General features: G+C 38.1%; 1 protein-coding gene across 10 annotated transcripts in view; it reads left to right on the top strand.

The window, feature by feature from the left end:
- Positions 1-12,454, top strand: part of ELAVL4 (ELAV like RNA binding protein 4) — an 82,328-nt gene extending 69,874 nt beyond the window's left edge. For 9 of the 10 annotated variants that reach the window (XM_061344865.1, XM_061344862.1, XM_061344859.1 and 6 more), the window contains exons 4-7: positions 3,160-3,313; positions 3,694-3,919; positions 5,306-5,344; positions 9,633-12,454. In XM_061344865.1, coding sequence (XP_061200849.1) covers positions 3,160-3,313; positions 3,694-3,919; positions 5,306-5,344; positions 9,633-9,981 — 768 coding nt within the window. In that variant the 3' untranslated portion in view covers positions 9,982-12,454. The remainder of the gene's footprint in view (positions 1-3,159; positions 3,314-3,693; positions 3,920-5,305; positions 5,345-9,632) is intronic. The other variant, XM_061344858.1, reaches the window with a different exon arrangement.
- Positions 12,455-13,637: the final 1,183 nt, after the last annotated feature.

Here is a 13,637-nt window from a genome sequence, read left to right as displayed (position 1 = left end):
TGGGTAGGAAATCAATAAGGAAGATAATTACTTTAACTTGGAGATATTTTCTGTGCTCCTGAACAGATCTGTGCATTACCATGGAAGATATGAAATGCTGGACCTTATGACTCTGCATTAGTGTTTGGAGACAGCGGTGCAGACTCTTGAGATGGCTGTTTACACTGAACAGAAGCCCTTACACAGTTCATTGTCAGATGAGAAATATCCTAGCGAAGGATTTTCACAGTTAATATATAAATGTATAGAAACTAACATCAGAGGCCAGCAAGCCATAAAATAAATAGTACAGTATTTTATTATCTTCCTTGCAAATTGGACGGAAGAACTCCTAAGTGATCTTACACAGCAAAATAACTCCGTTCGACCTCCAACTGTCATACAGGCAGACAAACATTTTAATGCTGAGAAATGCCTGGGTCAGACAGTAGTTTGGTGTTCTCCAGCTCGTTTATTTGAATTCCTTTGTGGTGGCTGGCATTTCTACATGCTTCCCTTTTTCAGCACACTTTCATTATAGGGCACTAACACTGCCATGAGCAAAAGAATCGTTCTTAAGTGTGAATATAAAGAATTAATGCAGCATCCTCACCCAGCGCTTTGTAGTTTTCAGGGCTAAAATGGGAGCTGGTTTTGTCTCCCATTTTAACTTTCACAGCACAAGTTGTTTCTGGTCTAGTGGAGGCCCAGGGTGGGTGATTTCTTCCTTTGATAGCTAATATGTGGGAAGACATCCCGTCCTCAGAACTAACTGAATAATGGCTTGAAAGCAGGATGGCACAGCCTAACTGATTGATTTGTCATTGGCTGACCTGAGAGGGAACATGAAAAAGATTCAAAAGCAGATAAATAATTTACATTGCTAGCTTTGAGTCCATTCAGCTCACAACCTTTTCTCCTTGCTTTTAAAGACGTTGCTTTTGGCCTCTTCTTTCTTTGGCCCAGGCTCCCCTGCAACCTGAATGTTTGATTGCAGGAGGAAATAAAAAGTAGACCTGAGCAGCGGTAGGTGTTTACATGTGATTTGAGTGTGTGGAGTCTCCCCTTTCTCTGTGTGTCTGCAGGGCCCACAAGAACAGAGCATTTTCTGCATGTAGAAGTATCTATATAAAATGTCAGGCACTCAGTGCTCTGGGAAACAGTGTTTTTTGCATATCCCAATACTTTTCATCTTTCCTGTAATGTGGCGTTTGGTTAATGAATGTGCCACAGTGAGAAAACCCAAAGGAAACCCCTGGCTGTTTTCCCAGGAACTTTATTAATTTTGCAGCTCTCTGTTTTGAGGAATAGGTAAGGTCTCTATAACTCTCAATAACTCCAGAGAGGCTCTTAAGTGTTTTTTAAACTGTTATTCCTGAAGTAGGTTAAACTGTAGATGTCTGAACCCTTTGAGTACCCTCTCAAGGTAAGACATTTGCAGAGTGGGAAAGAGTCTGCTTTTCCAAGTGCCCCAGCACAGGGCATAAGTGAGAAGCCACTGACATGAGACCACCCAATCAAGCACAGTCAGAAACAGTGATTTTAAGGAAGAGTACAGTGCAGTTATCCCTCTTTTCCCCAGGCACCTTGATCTTAGTTACGTAAAAGCCAGGCAGTGCCATGTGTATTCTGGTCCCGCAGTACCTGGGGTGTTTGGGACCAGCAATTAAGTGACTTAAATGCTGCACCCCATCAGGAGCTCATGGGCTGTGAGGTCCTGAATCGCTGAGGCACTAAACAGTTTCCACTCCAGTATTCATCCCTTTCAGCACTGACCTCAGCACCTGAAGGTTTCTCTGGTCAGAAAGTCTGTATTTCCGAGTGCCTGAGCTTACCTCAGTTGATGCAAATTTTCATATTTAACCTCTTTTTCACATATCTTTCCCTAATTTTTTTCCACCTTCTCTCTAAATGTGAATGTTAGATTTAAAAGGTTATGTACCAGCATGTAAGTTATAAAGAAGTTGCCCAAAACCTTCAAATCTAAAATCTTTGGAGTCTGTCTGCTGTTATTCAGAGAAGATTGTGGAAGCAAATATTAGTCATTAACATCACTTTCTGTGTTGAGTCAGCATCTATTTTTAGGTGTGGAGCACATAAAGACAGCTCTTTGACACACAAAACACACAAAGACATCCATTTGACATCATTTGTGTTTGGGCTAGGGCTCGGGAAAAGGGGAAGACAATTGCTGAATGTATTGTATTCATGACGGGGACCCCTCCATTTCCTTCCAAGGCACATTTTAAGACGTAACACAGGAATGTACTGATCTGTTGATATTTAAATAAGTCAAGATGAAGTGCAAAATATTCAAGTTTGGATCCAATGCTATTTCTGATGTGCTGCAAAGCAGTTCTTCACGATCCACGCTGAATACTTGCCATTAAGTCTTTATCCGGGAAGTATTTTTATTATGTTAAATGTGTGTATTCTAAATGTATATATTTTAAAAGTGCAGAAGGCTTTTTATGCACATAATTATAAATCTGATTCATAGATAGAAGAACAGTTGAGAGAGTTTTGATTTAATAATTTTCCAACAGCATACATGCAGTTGAAACTCAACATTTTCTTGTTTGCTTGGTCATAATATATTGTGGTCTGGTTGTGGGCTCACAGTGCAAGGGAACTTCTTGTGATGGATTGCAGATAGACAGTGAGTGTCAGTACACACTTCCCTGAGCAGATGTTTATTTAGTCTAATTTCACCAGTACTTTACTGTTCATCCAGAACAGATCTTGCCAGCTCAGTATGAAAACACAAAGAGAAATAGCACAAAAGATCACTCCACAAATAACCTGATCTGTTTCAGAGTCTTCAGGGGGGGCTGGGTAGAAAAACATGCTGGAACTTCGGAGTGCTATGTTAGATACAGTAAATCATCCATACACCCACAATCTATAGGGGTAAATTTACAAAGCCATGCGTAGGAAGCTGCATGTTAATCTACCTCTGAACAATAGTTACTTTATGACTGCACTTGAAGAGCCCTTTCGTCTGTTCTTAGTCTCTTTAGTTCTTTGCTCTTCCAGCCTTTTCTGGCTTTGTTGATTTTGCACAACAGGTAACACCTGAACTCAAGGGGTTTTGCCTGTGAAAGAACAGAAAATAATCTGTTCATTTAAAATGCAAGGGGTGGCTCTAGCTTACTAACATGTCTTTCCTTTCCTTCATAGGTGTCATATGCCCGTCCGAGTTCAGCATCAATCAGAGATGCGAATTTGTATGTCAGCGGCCTTCCGAAAACAATGACCCAGAAAGAATTAGAGCAGTTATTCTCACAATATGGGCGCATCATCACCTCACGGATTCTGGTTGATCAAGTCACAGGTTAAAAGAAAACTTTCCTTGATAGATGCATGTTTTTCTGCATATGGTGAAGTTGTTGGCAGTTGGGTTTCAAGGCAATGTGATGTTTAATGTAAAATGCAGTACCTGGTTCTTTGAGTGTTGTAACTGTTTGGAGGCATAACTACTAGCTCTTTAATGAGGGATCTCAAAATGCAAAATGGTTTCTTCAAAGCGTTATATTAAATATGGTAGGGGCTGATTTTGGAGAATACAGATGGGGAAGAGTGTCTTTATAGGACTTCCCTTAATTTGCAAGCCATGCATTCTGTGCAGTGACAACAAATATTCAGTTCATGTTCATTACATAGATAAGGCTGTTCCTACAAATATTCATCTGTTCACATGTCTTTACTTCCCAGGGGTTTCTCGAGGTGTGGGATTTATCCGTTTTGATAAGAGAATAGAGGCAGAAGAAGCCATAAAGGGACTAAATGGCCAGAAGCCTAGTGGTGCTACAGAACCAATTACTGTGAAGTTTGCCAATAACCCCAGCCAGAAAACAAGCCAGGCACTCCTTTCACAGCTGTATCAGTCTCCCAACAGACGCTACCCTGGACCACTTCACCACCAGGCTCAGAGATTCAGGTAATTACCTGGAAAAGAACTGAAGTTCCACCAGCGATGACAATGTGGGGCAGGTGCTATGCAGGAAAATACACTTTAGTTGCGTAGGCTGACCTGATTTTCTTTGTAAAATTAAATATTCTTTCCTGGAGAATGAGGAGGAAAATCTGCTGACAGCAGTAGTCATGTTGTATTTACTAAAACAGCTGAAGTACTGTACAATCAGATCTCATGAAGGCTCATAGAAAAAGGGAGGACAGAATAAGAGTTACACTGGTAATCAAGTGAGCAGCAACTACCCTGTTCTCTCTTCTTTTTTTTTTTTGGTAATGCTTTTATTTTCTGCTGTATTATTACAGTTTTGATGCAGCTTAGACTTTGATGTTAATGGCAGTGGATTGGTAGCAGGAAAAAAGCTGAGTCTGTTCCAGTCAGCAGCAGTATCATTAAATTTATTAGCCTGAGATATCTGCTTTTAGTACAGAGACCTTGCATTAGTCTTTGGTGTGAGTCTTCAGATGCTTTCGGGGATGTTTAATGCTTTGCATTCTGAATATACTGTTTCCATCTGATACATAAGCCAGAGTTAGCAATACATGATGTCCTCATTACTTTTATATTTAGTAATTTTCAGGCAACCTAGCATTCAAATAAAAGGTCTGCCTTCAAAAAAGAAACTTGGATGTACTCACAGAACTGAGTTGCATCCTGGCTTTAGAGGGTTTTTCTAAAGTAAATTTAGGTTTTCAGTGATGAAAAGTGCTAATGAATTCAAGATCATTAAAAAAGTCTTCAGATGCATTAAATTTACACTCGTTTTTGTCTTTGGCACGCAGCTGTGTCCATTGAGATTGTCACTGAATCCTTCCATGGACAGAAGGTCCTTATTGTACTCTCACAGAAAGCAGATGATTATATTCTGTATAAAATTTGGTGGTCGTTTAGATTGACATATCATGGAGGATTAATACTAAATACATGTAATATAGTGTGGAGAGTATTACGTTAAAGCAGTTAGAATCAAGAATTTTCCCAATTCCAGCAATTTTGGACTGTAACATTTTATTCCCAAGTTAACTGCAAGCTGAACAGTTGAACTGTTTGCCCAGATTTCATACTGACACTGTCCAAAAAGGATACATCAGAAGTGGATTTTTTTAAAACCAAACCCTGGAAATGAAGATTTTTCACAAAAAGCATAGACAAGTTAAAAATAAATGCTGTGGTGGAGATTTAAGCACAACCTCAGACTTAACAAAGCAGGCCGGGAGTTGTTAGGCTCCTTAGATGTGTGGGAAACTTGTTGAACGTTTCTTCTTTGAAAATGGAACGCTATTAATAATAGTTCCATTGAGCGATCTTGCCATCTGTGAGACATTAACCCAAAGACCCTCCTTCTCTTTTCAGGCTGGACAATTTGCTTAATATGGCCTATGGCGTAAAGAGGTAATTAGAATTCCACAGATTGCCAGATGTCCGTGTTGGCACAGATTGGTGCTACAATTTATTTTTTTTAATTCACTAACTTTATTTTTTTTTTGTTTAATTCCTTCTTTTCTTCCACCAGCATGTCAAATTCTTTTTAAGTTTGGACTTCAGTTGGTTTTGTTACTTTAAAGGCCACACATGCAGATTCTGTGGGGTTTTTTGTTTCACCTTTTATTTTTATTTACAGGTGGGCTTCTCAAATGGTTTAGGTGCAGCAGCTCTCAGCATTCAAACCGCAGTCACCCTGCTAAATGGTGCTTTTTCCAGCACCCATTTAGCACCAGAACTATTAAGTTTTTAAGTCATCTCTGATTTGATAATAGAAATCTTAATAGTCTCAACCAGAATTGTGCTGCTGTTGTCTAAATCTCACAGTTAAGACCATCTTTCTCCTACATCTGGTTTAAGATTGACTTGAAAATACAGCTGTCTGCACCTTAATCAGCCCTGAATTTCTTTTGTTACAGGTTTAATACTGGTGCTTGGGATTTTGTTTTTGTTTAAAATAGCTCTGTGTGTCTGTATGTATGTGCACGCATGTGTGATAGACTTTTATGCTGTTTCATGAGTATGTTCAGTGTTTGATAGCTAAAATGAGTTGACGTGTTGTTAGTGTTTCTTCTGATGGCACTCATCAACGCAAGCGAACCTTACGGCAAAATAACGGTATAGTCTTATTCCTGGTGTTTACCATAAGATGTCCAGCCATGCCCCACAGTTAAGATGAGAAAATACTTCTTTATCTTCTGAAATGGTCTGCTCACAAAACATGACAATTATTTGGGATTTGGTTTTTAAAGCTTCATCCTGTAAAAGTGGTATGGTAAGTATATCTTTACACTAGCGAGTAGTGGGCAGTAACACAGGTTTTAACTACTGCCACAGTAGCTATTATGCAAATCTTAAGACTACTCACAAAAGGAATAGCCAGAACAGAGGCAGCGTATCTTCCCAGAAGCACTACTTCTGGTGTTCATTAGTACATTTGTTACATCTGCAGTATCCTTAGTGGTGATGTGATGAGTCAGAGCTCACCACCTAATCTTACCACACACCCCTTTTCCTGTGTTCTCCCCTCTCATTTGTTTCTTGATACATTGCCAAAAACGTGGCAAAGCTCTCAGTGTCAAGTACCTGTCGGGCACAAATCAGTGTCAGAAGGACGGGTTTGTTCCAGGAATTTTCCCTTGGTTTTTGCTGCTTCTGCTTCCCTGGAATTGCACTGGTATGTGGTGCTGGACAAACAGGGCTTAGTCTGAACTAGTGAGGGTTTGAATTTGGATGTCATAAGACCTACAGAGGGAAGGAGAGTGAGTTACCTTGCCTTTATAAGTTATGCATCTGCTTTTGTAATATTCAGAGGCTATAGTATCAGTCTTAAATCACAGCAGTGTTTTGTAGGCGTCTTAAATTACTTCATATCTTGAAAATCTTGAAAACTTGCTCTAGCAAACCCTGTAATTTATAGGTATAGGGTCACAAAAAACCCCAATGTATTGATAAAAATTTCTGGAACTGTCTCTGTATTGTGGCATTCCTGGGTTTGGGGGTCAGTTCTTTCTTTCCCTTTATCAAGTATCTGGTATGATGGAAAAGGAGATGTGTTGACGTGGAACAAAGGTTTTACTGACGCTAATTCCAGGTCACTTGCTAGTAGCAGAACTACTTACGCAATAGGTTATCTTGTATTTGTGTCAGTACACTTGCACTAGTTTTGTGCATGCTTTCTTGGATTTAAGGCAGCTCCTGTGCTCATGGTACATAAACAGCTGAAAGCAGCTAAAAACTGCTTCCCTAAAAGTTTCCAGGGAAAAGCCGCTCTCCAGTAAATTGCATGAAACCTTAACCTTTTACACATCAGTGCAGCATTCCTGCAAAACTCCATAACGTACTCTGTGATATGCACAGCTCTGGGATGTCCGGATTTTGCAATAAACATCACTTTCAGGGTAGCATATACATTAGTGTTGTACTTCACGTTAAATTAAACATGGCAGAAGAGAAGCATTTTCTGGTTTATGTATGTTTCTAGCACAGCTGGCACTTGTCAACAACGGGCTTAAAGTCCTATCTTCCAAATTTCAGAAGTTGAAGCTGTTGACTTACACAGTTCTTGGTCTTGGCTGCCTTATTTGTGATGCCACATAAGGTGGAAGGAACAGTATAAATTGGCCTTGTCCACCTTCTGCCTTGCTTTTCAGCAGCTGGGGAAATACCGTGGGTTAGAGCCATGCTGAACCATTATGATAATGTTATTAGTTTCAGTATGTGGGAGAGAAACTAAAAAGATGATGAGAGTAGGATATGCAAAAGTGAAGTTTAGTTGGAGAATTGCCACATACCTGTAATAAACTGTCTGCAAGGCTATACGTAGGTCTGAGGATCCAGTACTGTGAGCGTTTCTGAGCTGCTCATTTATACCGTAGCTACACCTCAGTGACTTTCCTCAGCATAAGATATATATTCCAAGTGCCTTTTTTTCCTTGAATATACATATAAAGTGCCATCAGGAATAGACAGAATGGTGGGCAGCCATCAGGTGTGTAGTTTCTTTTATGGCTATTTAATATACATAGCATAATATTGTGCAGACTGCTAAATGTGTGTGGAAATATTACAAGTGTAAAAGCATAAGTTTTGGAGAGTGCAAGAGCTTACTCAGCAACGCTGAGTTCCCCCCCTCCACTCCCTCAGTCATCACTCAAACTCCTGAGGAATTATTATTCAGTTCTGGTATTAAAACTCATCATATTGAAGGTACATGGGAAACTGGATTTTTTTTTTGTTAAGACGTTTCCTCTGTGCAGTTGTTATTTTAAAACCTATCCCAAAGTGCAGCTTCAGAAAGCATGTCACTTTTTTTTTTTTTAAACTGATGAAAGGAAAATTATGTTGATCCTGAGGGCTGATACCGCTTAACATCTTCATTAATAACCTGAGTCACGGGCTGCAACGCGCCCTCCTTGCATTAGCTGGTGACACGAAATTGGTGAGGGAACAGTGGCAGTCACTGTGCTCTTGGCCACGGGTGCCACCGTGGAGACCTTGACAAGCTGGAGGAACATGGTGAAATTCAGGAAAGGCAAATGGAGAGTTGAGCCCTTGGCTGCTGTCCTTAGCTACCTACAAGGGGCACTAGAAAGATGAAGCTGATCTCTTCTTGGAGCTCAACGGCAAAAGGACAAGAGGTAGCAGGGGAGCAGGGGCTGCAGGAGTGGAGTTCCCATCCTTGAAGACTTTCAGAACTCCCCTCTGCAAGGCCATGAGCATCTGATGTAAATTGAGAAGTCATCCTCGCTTTGAGCCGGAGGTTGATCAGATGAGCTCCACAGATCCTGCCCAGCCTGTGTTACTGTGTGGTGGTTCTGTGTTCATAAACATGCTACTTGGCTTTAGCTTCCCAGTTCAGATGCTCAAGCTAGAGGAAACTGGTCCCAAAAGACGACGAGGAGAGAAAAGTTAGGGTTCTGTATTAGATTTCTAGGAGCTTGTCTCTGCATTGACCACCTGAAGAACCTAAGAGCCTGTCATGGAGATCAAGTCTCACAGTATGAAGGTATTAGTTGACATGCTCATTAATTATATTTATGTACTGTTTTACTTAGCCTACAATTGCTGCATAAATCTCCTTGAATATGTGGCCAGCTTTAAGTCTTCTTTATTACCTGGATTTCTTTTCCCTGTGTATGTCAGTTACGGACTATGTTAGGAGGGGAATTAAAATCTACCAGCTAGACATCTCTCTAAATCTGGTATTTAGTATTTTTAGCTAGAGAGGCCACTGTTACAGCTGAATCCTGGCAATGGCATTTCATATTAATCTTTTAAAGTCCTAAATTTGTTAGGGTTTTTTTTTCACTACCAGCTAGTAAGAGGAAAAGTTTAGGATCTCCATTTCCCAGAAACTGCATTATTTTAGTGGTGGGAATAGGTAGCAAATTCCTACAGGCTTCCTTAAATGAACTTGTGTTTATAGCAGCATTCGCAGGCCCTTTTGGGCTTAGATTGTCCTTAAGCATTTCTTTCATTAGATCTTAGTATACATCGAAGGAGGGCTTATCCTTGAAGGGAGACTCATTGTTGCCCAGATTTGGTCTGGTAAAGCCCCCCTCCACTTAGGTAGAGACCAAAGGTAGCAGTGTAGTCATCTTCCAGGGATAGGATCAAGAACTTTCATTACCATTGGCTTACTTACTTTAGAGTCTTGGTTCCATGTAGCTTGTGCCAAGAGATATATTTAGAATAGACCCATCTTTTTACTTGGTAGGTTTTCTCCGATCACAATTGATGGCATGACGAGCCTTGTCGGAATGAATATCCCTGGTCACACTGGGACTGGATGGTGTATCTTTGTCTACAACTTGTCTCCCGACTCCGACGAGAGCGTGCTGTGGCAGTTGTTTGGTCCCTTTGGAGCAGTCAATAACGTGAAGGTGATCCGTGATTTCAACACCAACAAGTGCAAGGGATTTGGCTTTGTCACCATGACCAACTACGACGAAGCTGCCATGGCGATTGCCAGCCTTAATGGATACCGTTTAGGAGACAGAGTATTGCAAGTTTCCTTTAAAACCAATAAAACCCACAAATCCTGAATTTCATATCCTTACTTACTAAAATATATATATATAAATATATATACGAACAAAACAAAACAAAAAAAAATAAAAACTCTTCAAGGCTTATATTCAACCATGGACTTTATAAGCCAGTGTTGCCTAAGTATTAAAACATTGGATATCCTGTGAGGAACAGGAAAGGATTTTATAATGCTTAGAAAAAAAGAAAAAAAAAAAAAAAAAACAAAAAAAACCTTTGATGCATTGAATGTTCTTTCATAGCTGTCGTTGTTGAATATAATATACATAGATAACAATGTGCAGGGATTTTTACCCGGCCAGCTAGTTTTACTACCTTCCTTGAAGGTGGGTCTTTTTAAGATGACCATTCACTCATTTGAAAAAAATAAGAAAACAAAAACAGTTTTTACGAACTAATGGGATTAAAAAGCGAGAACAAAAGATTTTTCTTTTCTTTTCTTCTTTTCAAAACAAAAAAAAGGAAACAACATCGATTGAATCAGATTGGTAAACCCCCCACACAAATTAAAGAGGAACAATAAAAATTGCAAAAAAAACATAATTTTGCAACTTTTTTTATTTTTCCTTTTTTCTTTTGTATCATGTGAACTAAACAGTCTTCTGTTAGGGAATGGGGTAAAGGGGGATACCTGATGACATAACAATTTAAATAACATTAACAATGTTGCCAAAGAGGTGGTCTCTTTGCTGAAAATGGGTTTCAAGAAAAATCTATTTTTATAAAATATAAAGAATTTTTACAAGAGAATCTGGATTTGAGAAAAAAATATTTTGACTGGCTAATTTAGGGGAAATTGACAACTTTGTCATGTTCATACTGCACTGGTAACTTTTTAGAGATCAAGATGTGTGTTTTAAACTGGATTAGTAGATTGTTTTTTGAAGGATGGGCTACAAACAGATGATCTTCGTATCTTTTCATAGCATGTAATAAAAATATTAAATACAGTACGGGAGAGTGTTCTTCCCAGGCACGCAGTTACCCACAGTCAAAACCCAAAAGCAAGGAGATGAGTTGCAAGACGGTTTTTCTTTAAGTCATCAGTATGGGATATCAGCAGAACAAAAGTTAAAAAAATTAATTTTTTGATCAAAAACTTCCTTGGTTTGAGCAGTAGGTGCTACAAAATTATTTACATATCTTAGTATCATAGTTAAATGTAATGTGTTTAGAAAAAAATACATTTGCTTTAAATTTGTTAAGAATTTTCAAATTCACTTTATAGCCCAAGCTAATATAATTGGGCTGTGTTGGCACATTTGGAACACTGTTTATGTTGCTTGAAACACTTATTTATTTAATTGCCGATGTGATGCATATGGCCAAAATCAAATATAGCTAGTTTGGCTAGTCTACTTATTTGTTTACTTAAACTATGGGAAGAAGCATATTATTGTGTCATTTTGTTGTGTGTGTATGTGTATATATAATATAAATATATATATATATAAAGTTATTTTTTCTTTTGGTTAATTTATTATAAGTTGTAACACTTTGCTAGTTTTGTTTGTATATGTCTTAAAATGTTTTCTTATGATACTTAAGTGACAGAGGTATCAAGGTAACTTGTGTAGAAATATTGTTTGATATATTGTCATGTTTGTTGTGAATATTTTTTCTTACTGCACAGTAGAAAAGAAAACAACTGGGTCTTTATTTTAATGTAATTCAGATTGGGGAAAACAGAGCTAAGGGAACAAAATGACTGAGGGGGTGCTCTCCCATGTCCAGTGCACTGATCATTTTAGTATGTTTGTGCTTTGTACGGTTATATATTTAAAACAAAAAAGGGTCATGCTCTTCCCTGAGTACTAGAAACAGTTACTCGCTATGCATAATCTAGTTGATAGTTAAATTTGCTATTGCTTTTCTTGTCTTGTTATATAAAATCTTTTCAATACAAGTTTAGTCTTAATGGTAATAAAACGTTATGGTTATTTATAACTTGTGCTTATTTTGTGCATTTTTTCCATGCTATACCCACTAACTGCATGTAGACTAAGTATTGTTTTTTCACACTGAAGAGGCAAACTTTTGTAGTAGACAAATAACTAAAGCAAAGGCTGCATCATAATTTTATCAGTTTTTTACTTTAACAATGTTAGATTTTAGTTTAAAGGAACACTCATTCAATGTTCAGGGAAACCTTTATACATCATCTGCTATGAATGAGCGCAGTTTGCTGGGAAAGTTTTGATGCATTTGCTAAGCATTAGTGGGGAAGGCATGTCAGAATCTTTTCTCTACGATGTGTTTTACTATCTGAATAATAATAATAATTTAAAAAATCTTTCTTAGGACCAGGCAGTTGTATACTTTAGTTATAATGAATGACTTCATGTTAACCTTGCTAGTTTAGATCATTTCTGAGGGAAAGTATTGTAAATGTTTTTTTCATAACCTTGTTGTGTTTGAATTATTTGTACTTTAATTGTCCAGACAATAAATGAAAGTGTGTAGAATGGCTATGGACTTTCCACCTTTTTAACCGTGTTCAGATGTTTTAGTAATCCCAGCGCACCTCAGTTGAGGTAGATGCTAGAGTCTTGATTTCAGAAGCAAGGTCTTCAAGAAACGTGCTCGTCAAACCAGACAGAGCATATTCGTTGTTTGTTTTTCCTTCTCGAGGTTAGAAAGAATTGGTCATTTAATTTAAGATGTTGAACTCCAAATACCAAACTGTAACTTCATTTATTTGAATGTGGAAGATATTGAAGGGTTTCTACTATATACAGTATTTTTACACAATGAAAATATTAACTCAGTCAATATTCAACACTTAACAAAAGCAGCAAGCAAATTTCGGCGTTAATACAGGTTTTAAACCATCATTTAGTTTGACTTTTATATGAATATGCAACAAATGTCATGCAGTATGAAACAGTGTACATACCTACTGTACAACAATATATGATCACATTCCACATTTGAATTCTTTTCGCCATGTGTTATAACAAGAGTTGATGCTTCTTTCAGTTGACTTGTTTGAATCCCATTAATACAAATATTCACTTCATGTTTCTGTTCTGTAACATCCACTAATTGAGAATGTGTAACTTGTAAAACTGCAGCGTTGAATTTCGTAACTGAGATTAGGAAAACTATATCAGAGGGCTGGATGGACCGTGTGGTTCCTCAGCTCCATCACCTATTAATAAACTCGTGTTTTTGTGAGATTAAGTTCCCATGTTGGTTATAATAATTAATTTCAGGCCACAGCATGAGTTTGTTCTTAAATGCACAGCTTGCTTAATTCATCCTTAAATCAACCAGACCGTGCCCCACTAAAATGCAAAAGTTCTCAATTTGCACTATTTATAAAGACTTGGCTCTGAAAAATGTCATCCTTCCATCTATCTATACATATGTATATACACCATTTTTGATGATATACATATATACATAATGTAATATGCACCAGCCCATTTTAGAAAGGCGGCACTTGACGTTTAAGACAGACCCATAGTAACTAACTAGTGTTTGCTATAACACTATCTATGTTATAGCGTTTGTCAGGTTCATCGCCTACTATTTTCCTGTCCTTTCTTCTGTGTACCTTACACCATCAGAAAAGCACTGACACAAAATTCACCATATATTCTAGGTTCTCTTAAGACAGAAATGTGACACTGCATGCAGGCATTTTGCT

Source organism: Neopsephotus bourkii, unplaced genomic scaffold, assembly GCF_033783945.1.
Source record: "Neopsephotus bourkii isolate Nb327-2 ecotype Australia unplaced genomic scaffold, CSIRO-AGI_Nbou_v1 NB_234, whole genome shotgun sequence".
In the NCBI taxonomy this organism is placed as follows: Eukaryota; Metazoa; Chordata; class Aves; order Psittaciformes; family Psittacidae; genus Neopsephotus; species Neopsephotus bourkii.
This window is presented reverse-complemented; position numbering and strand designations above follow the sequence as displayed.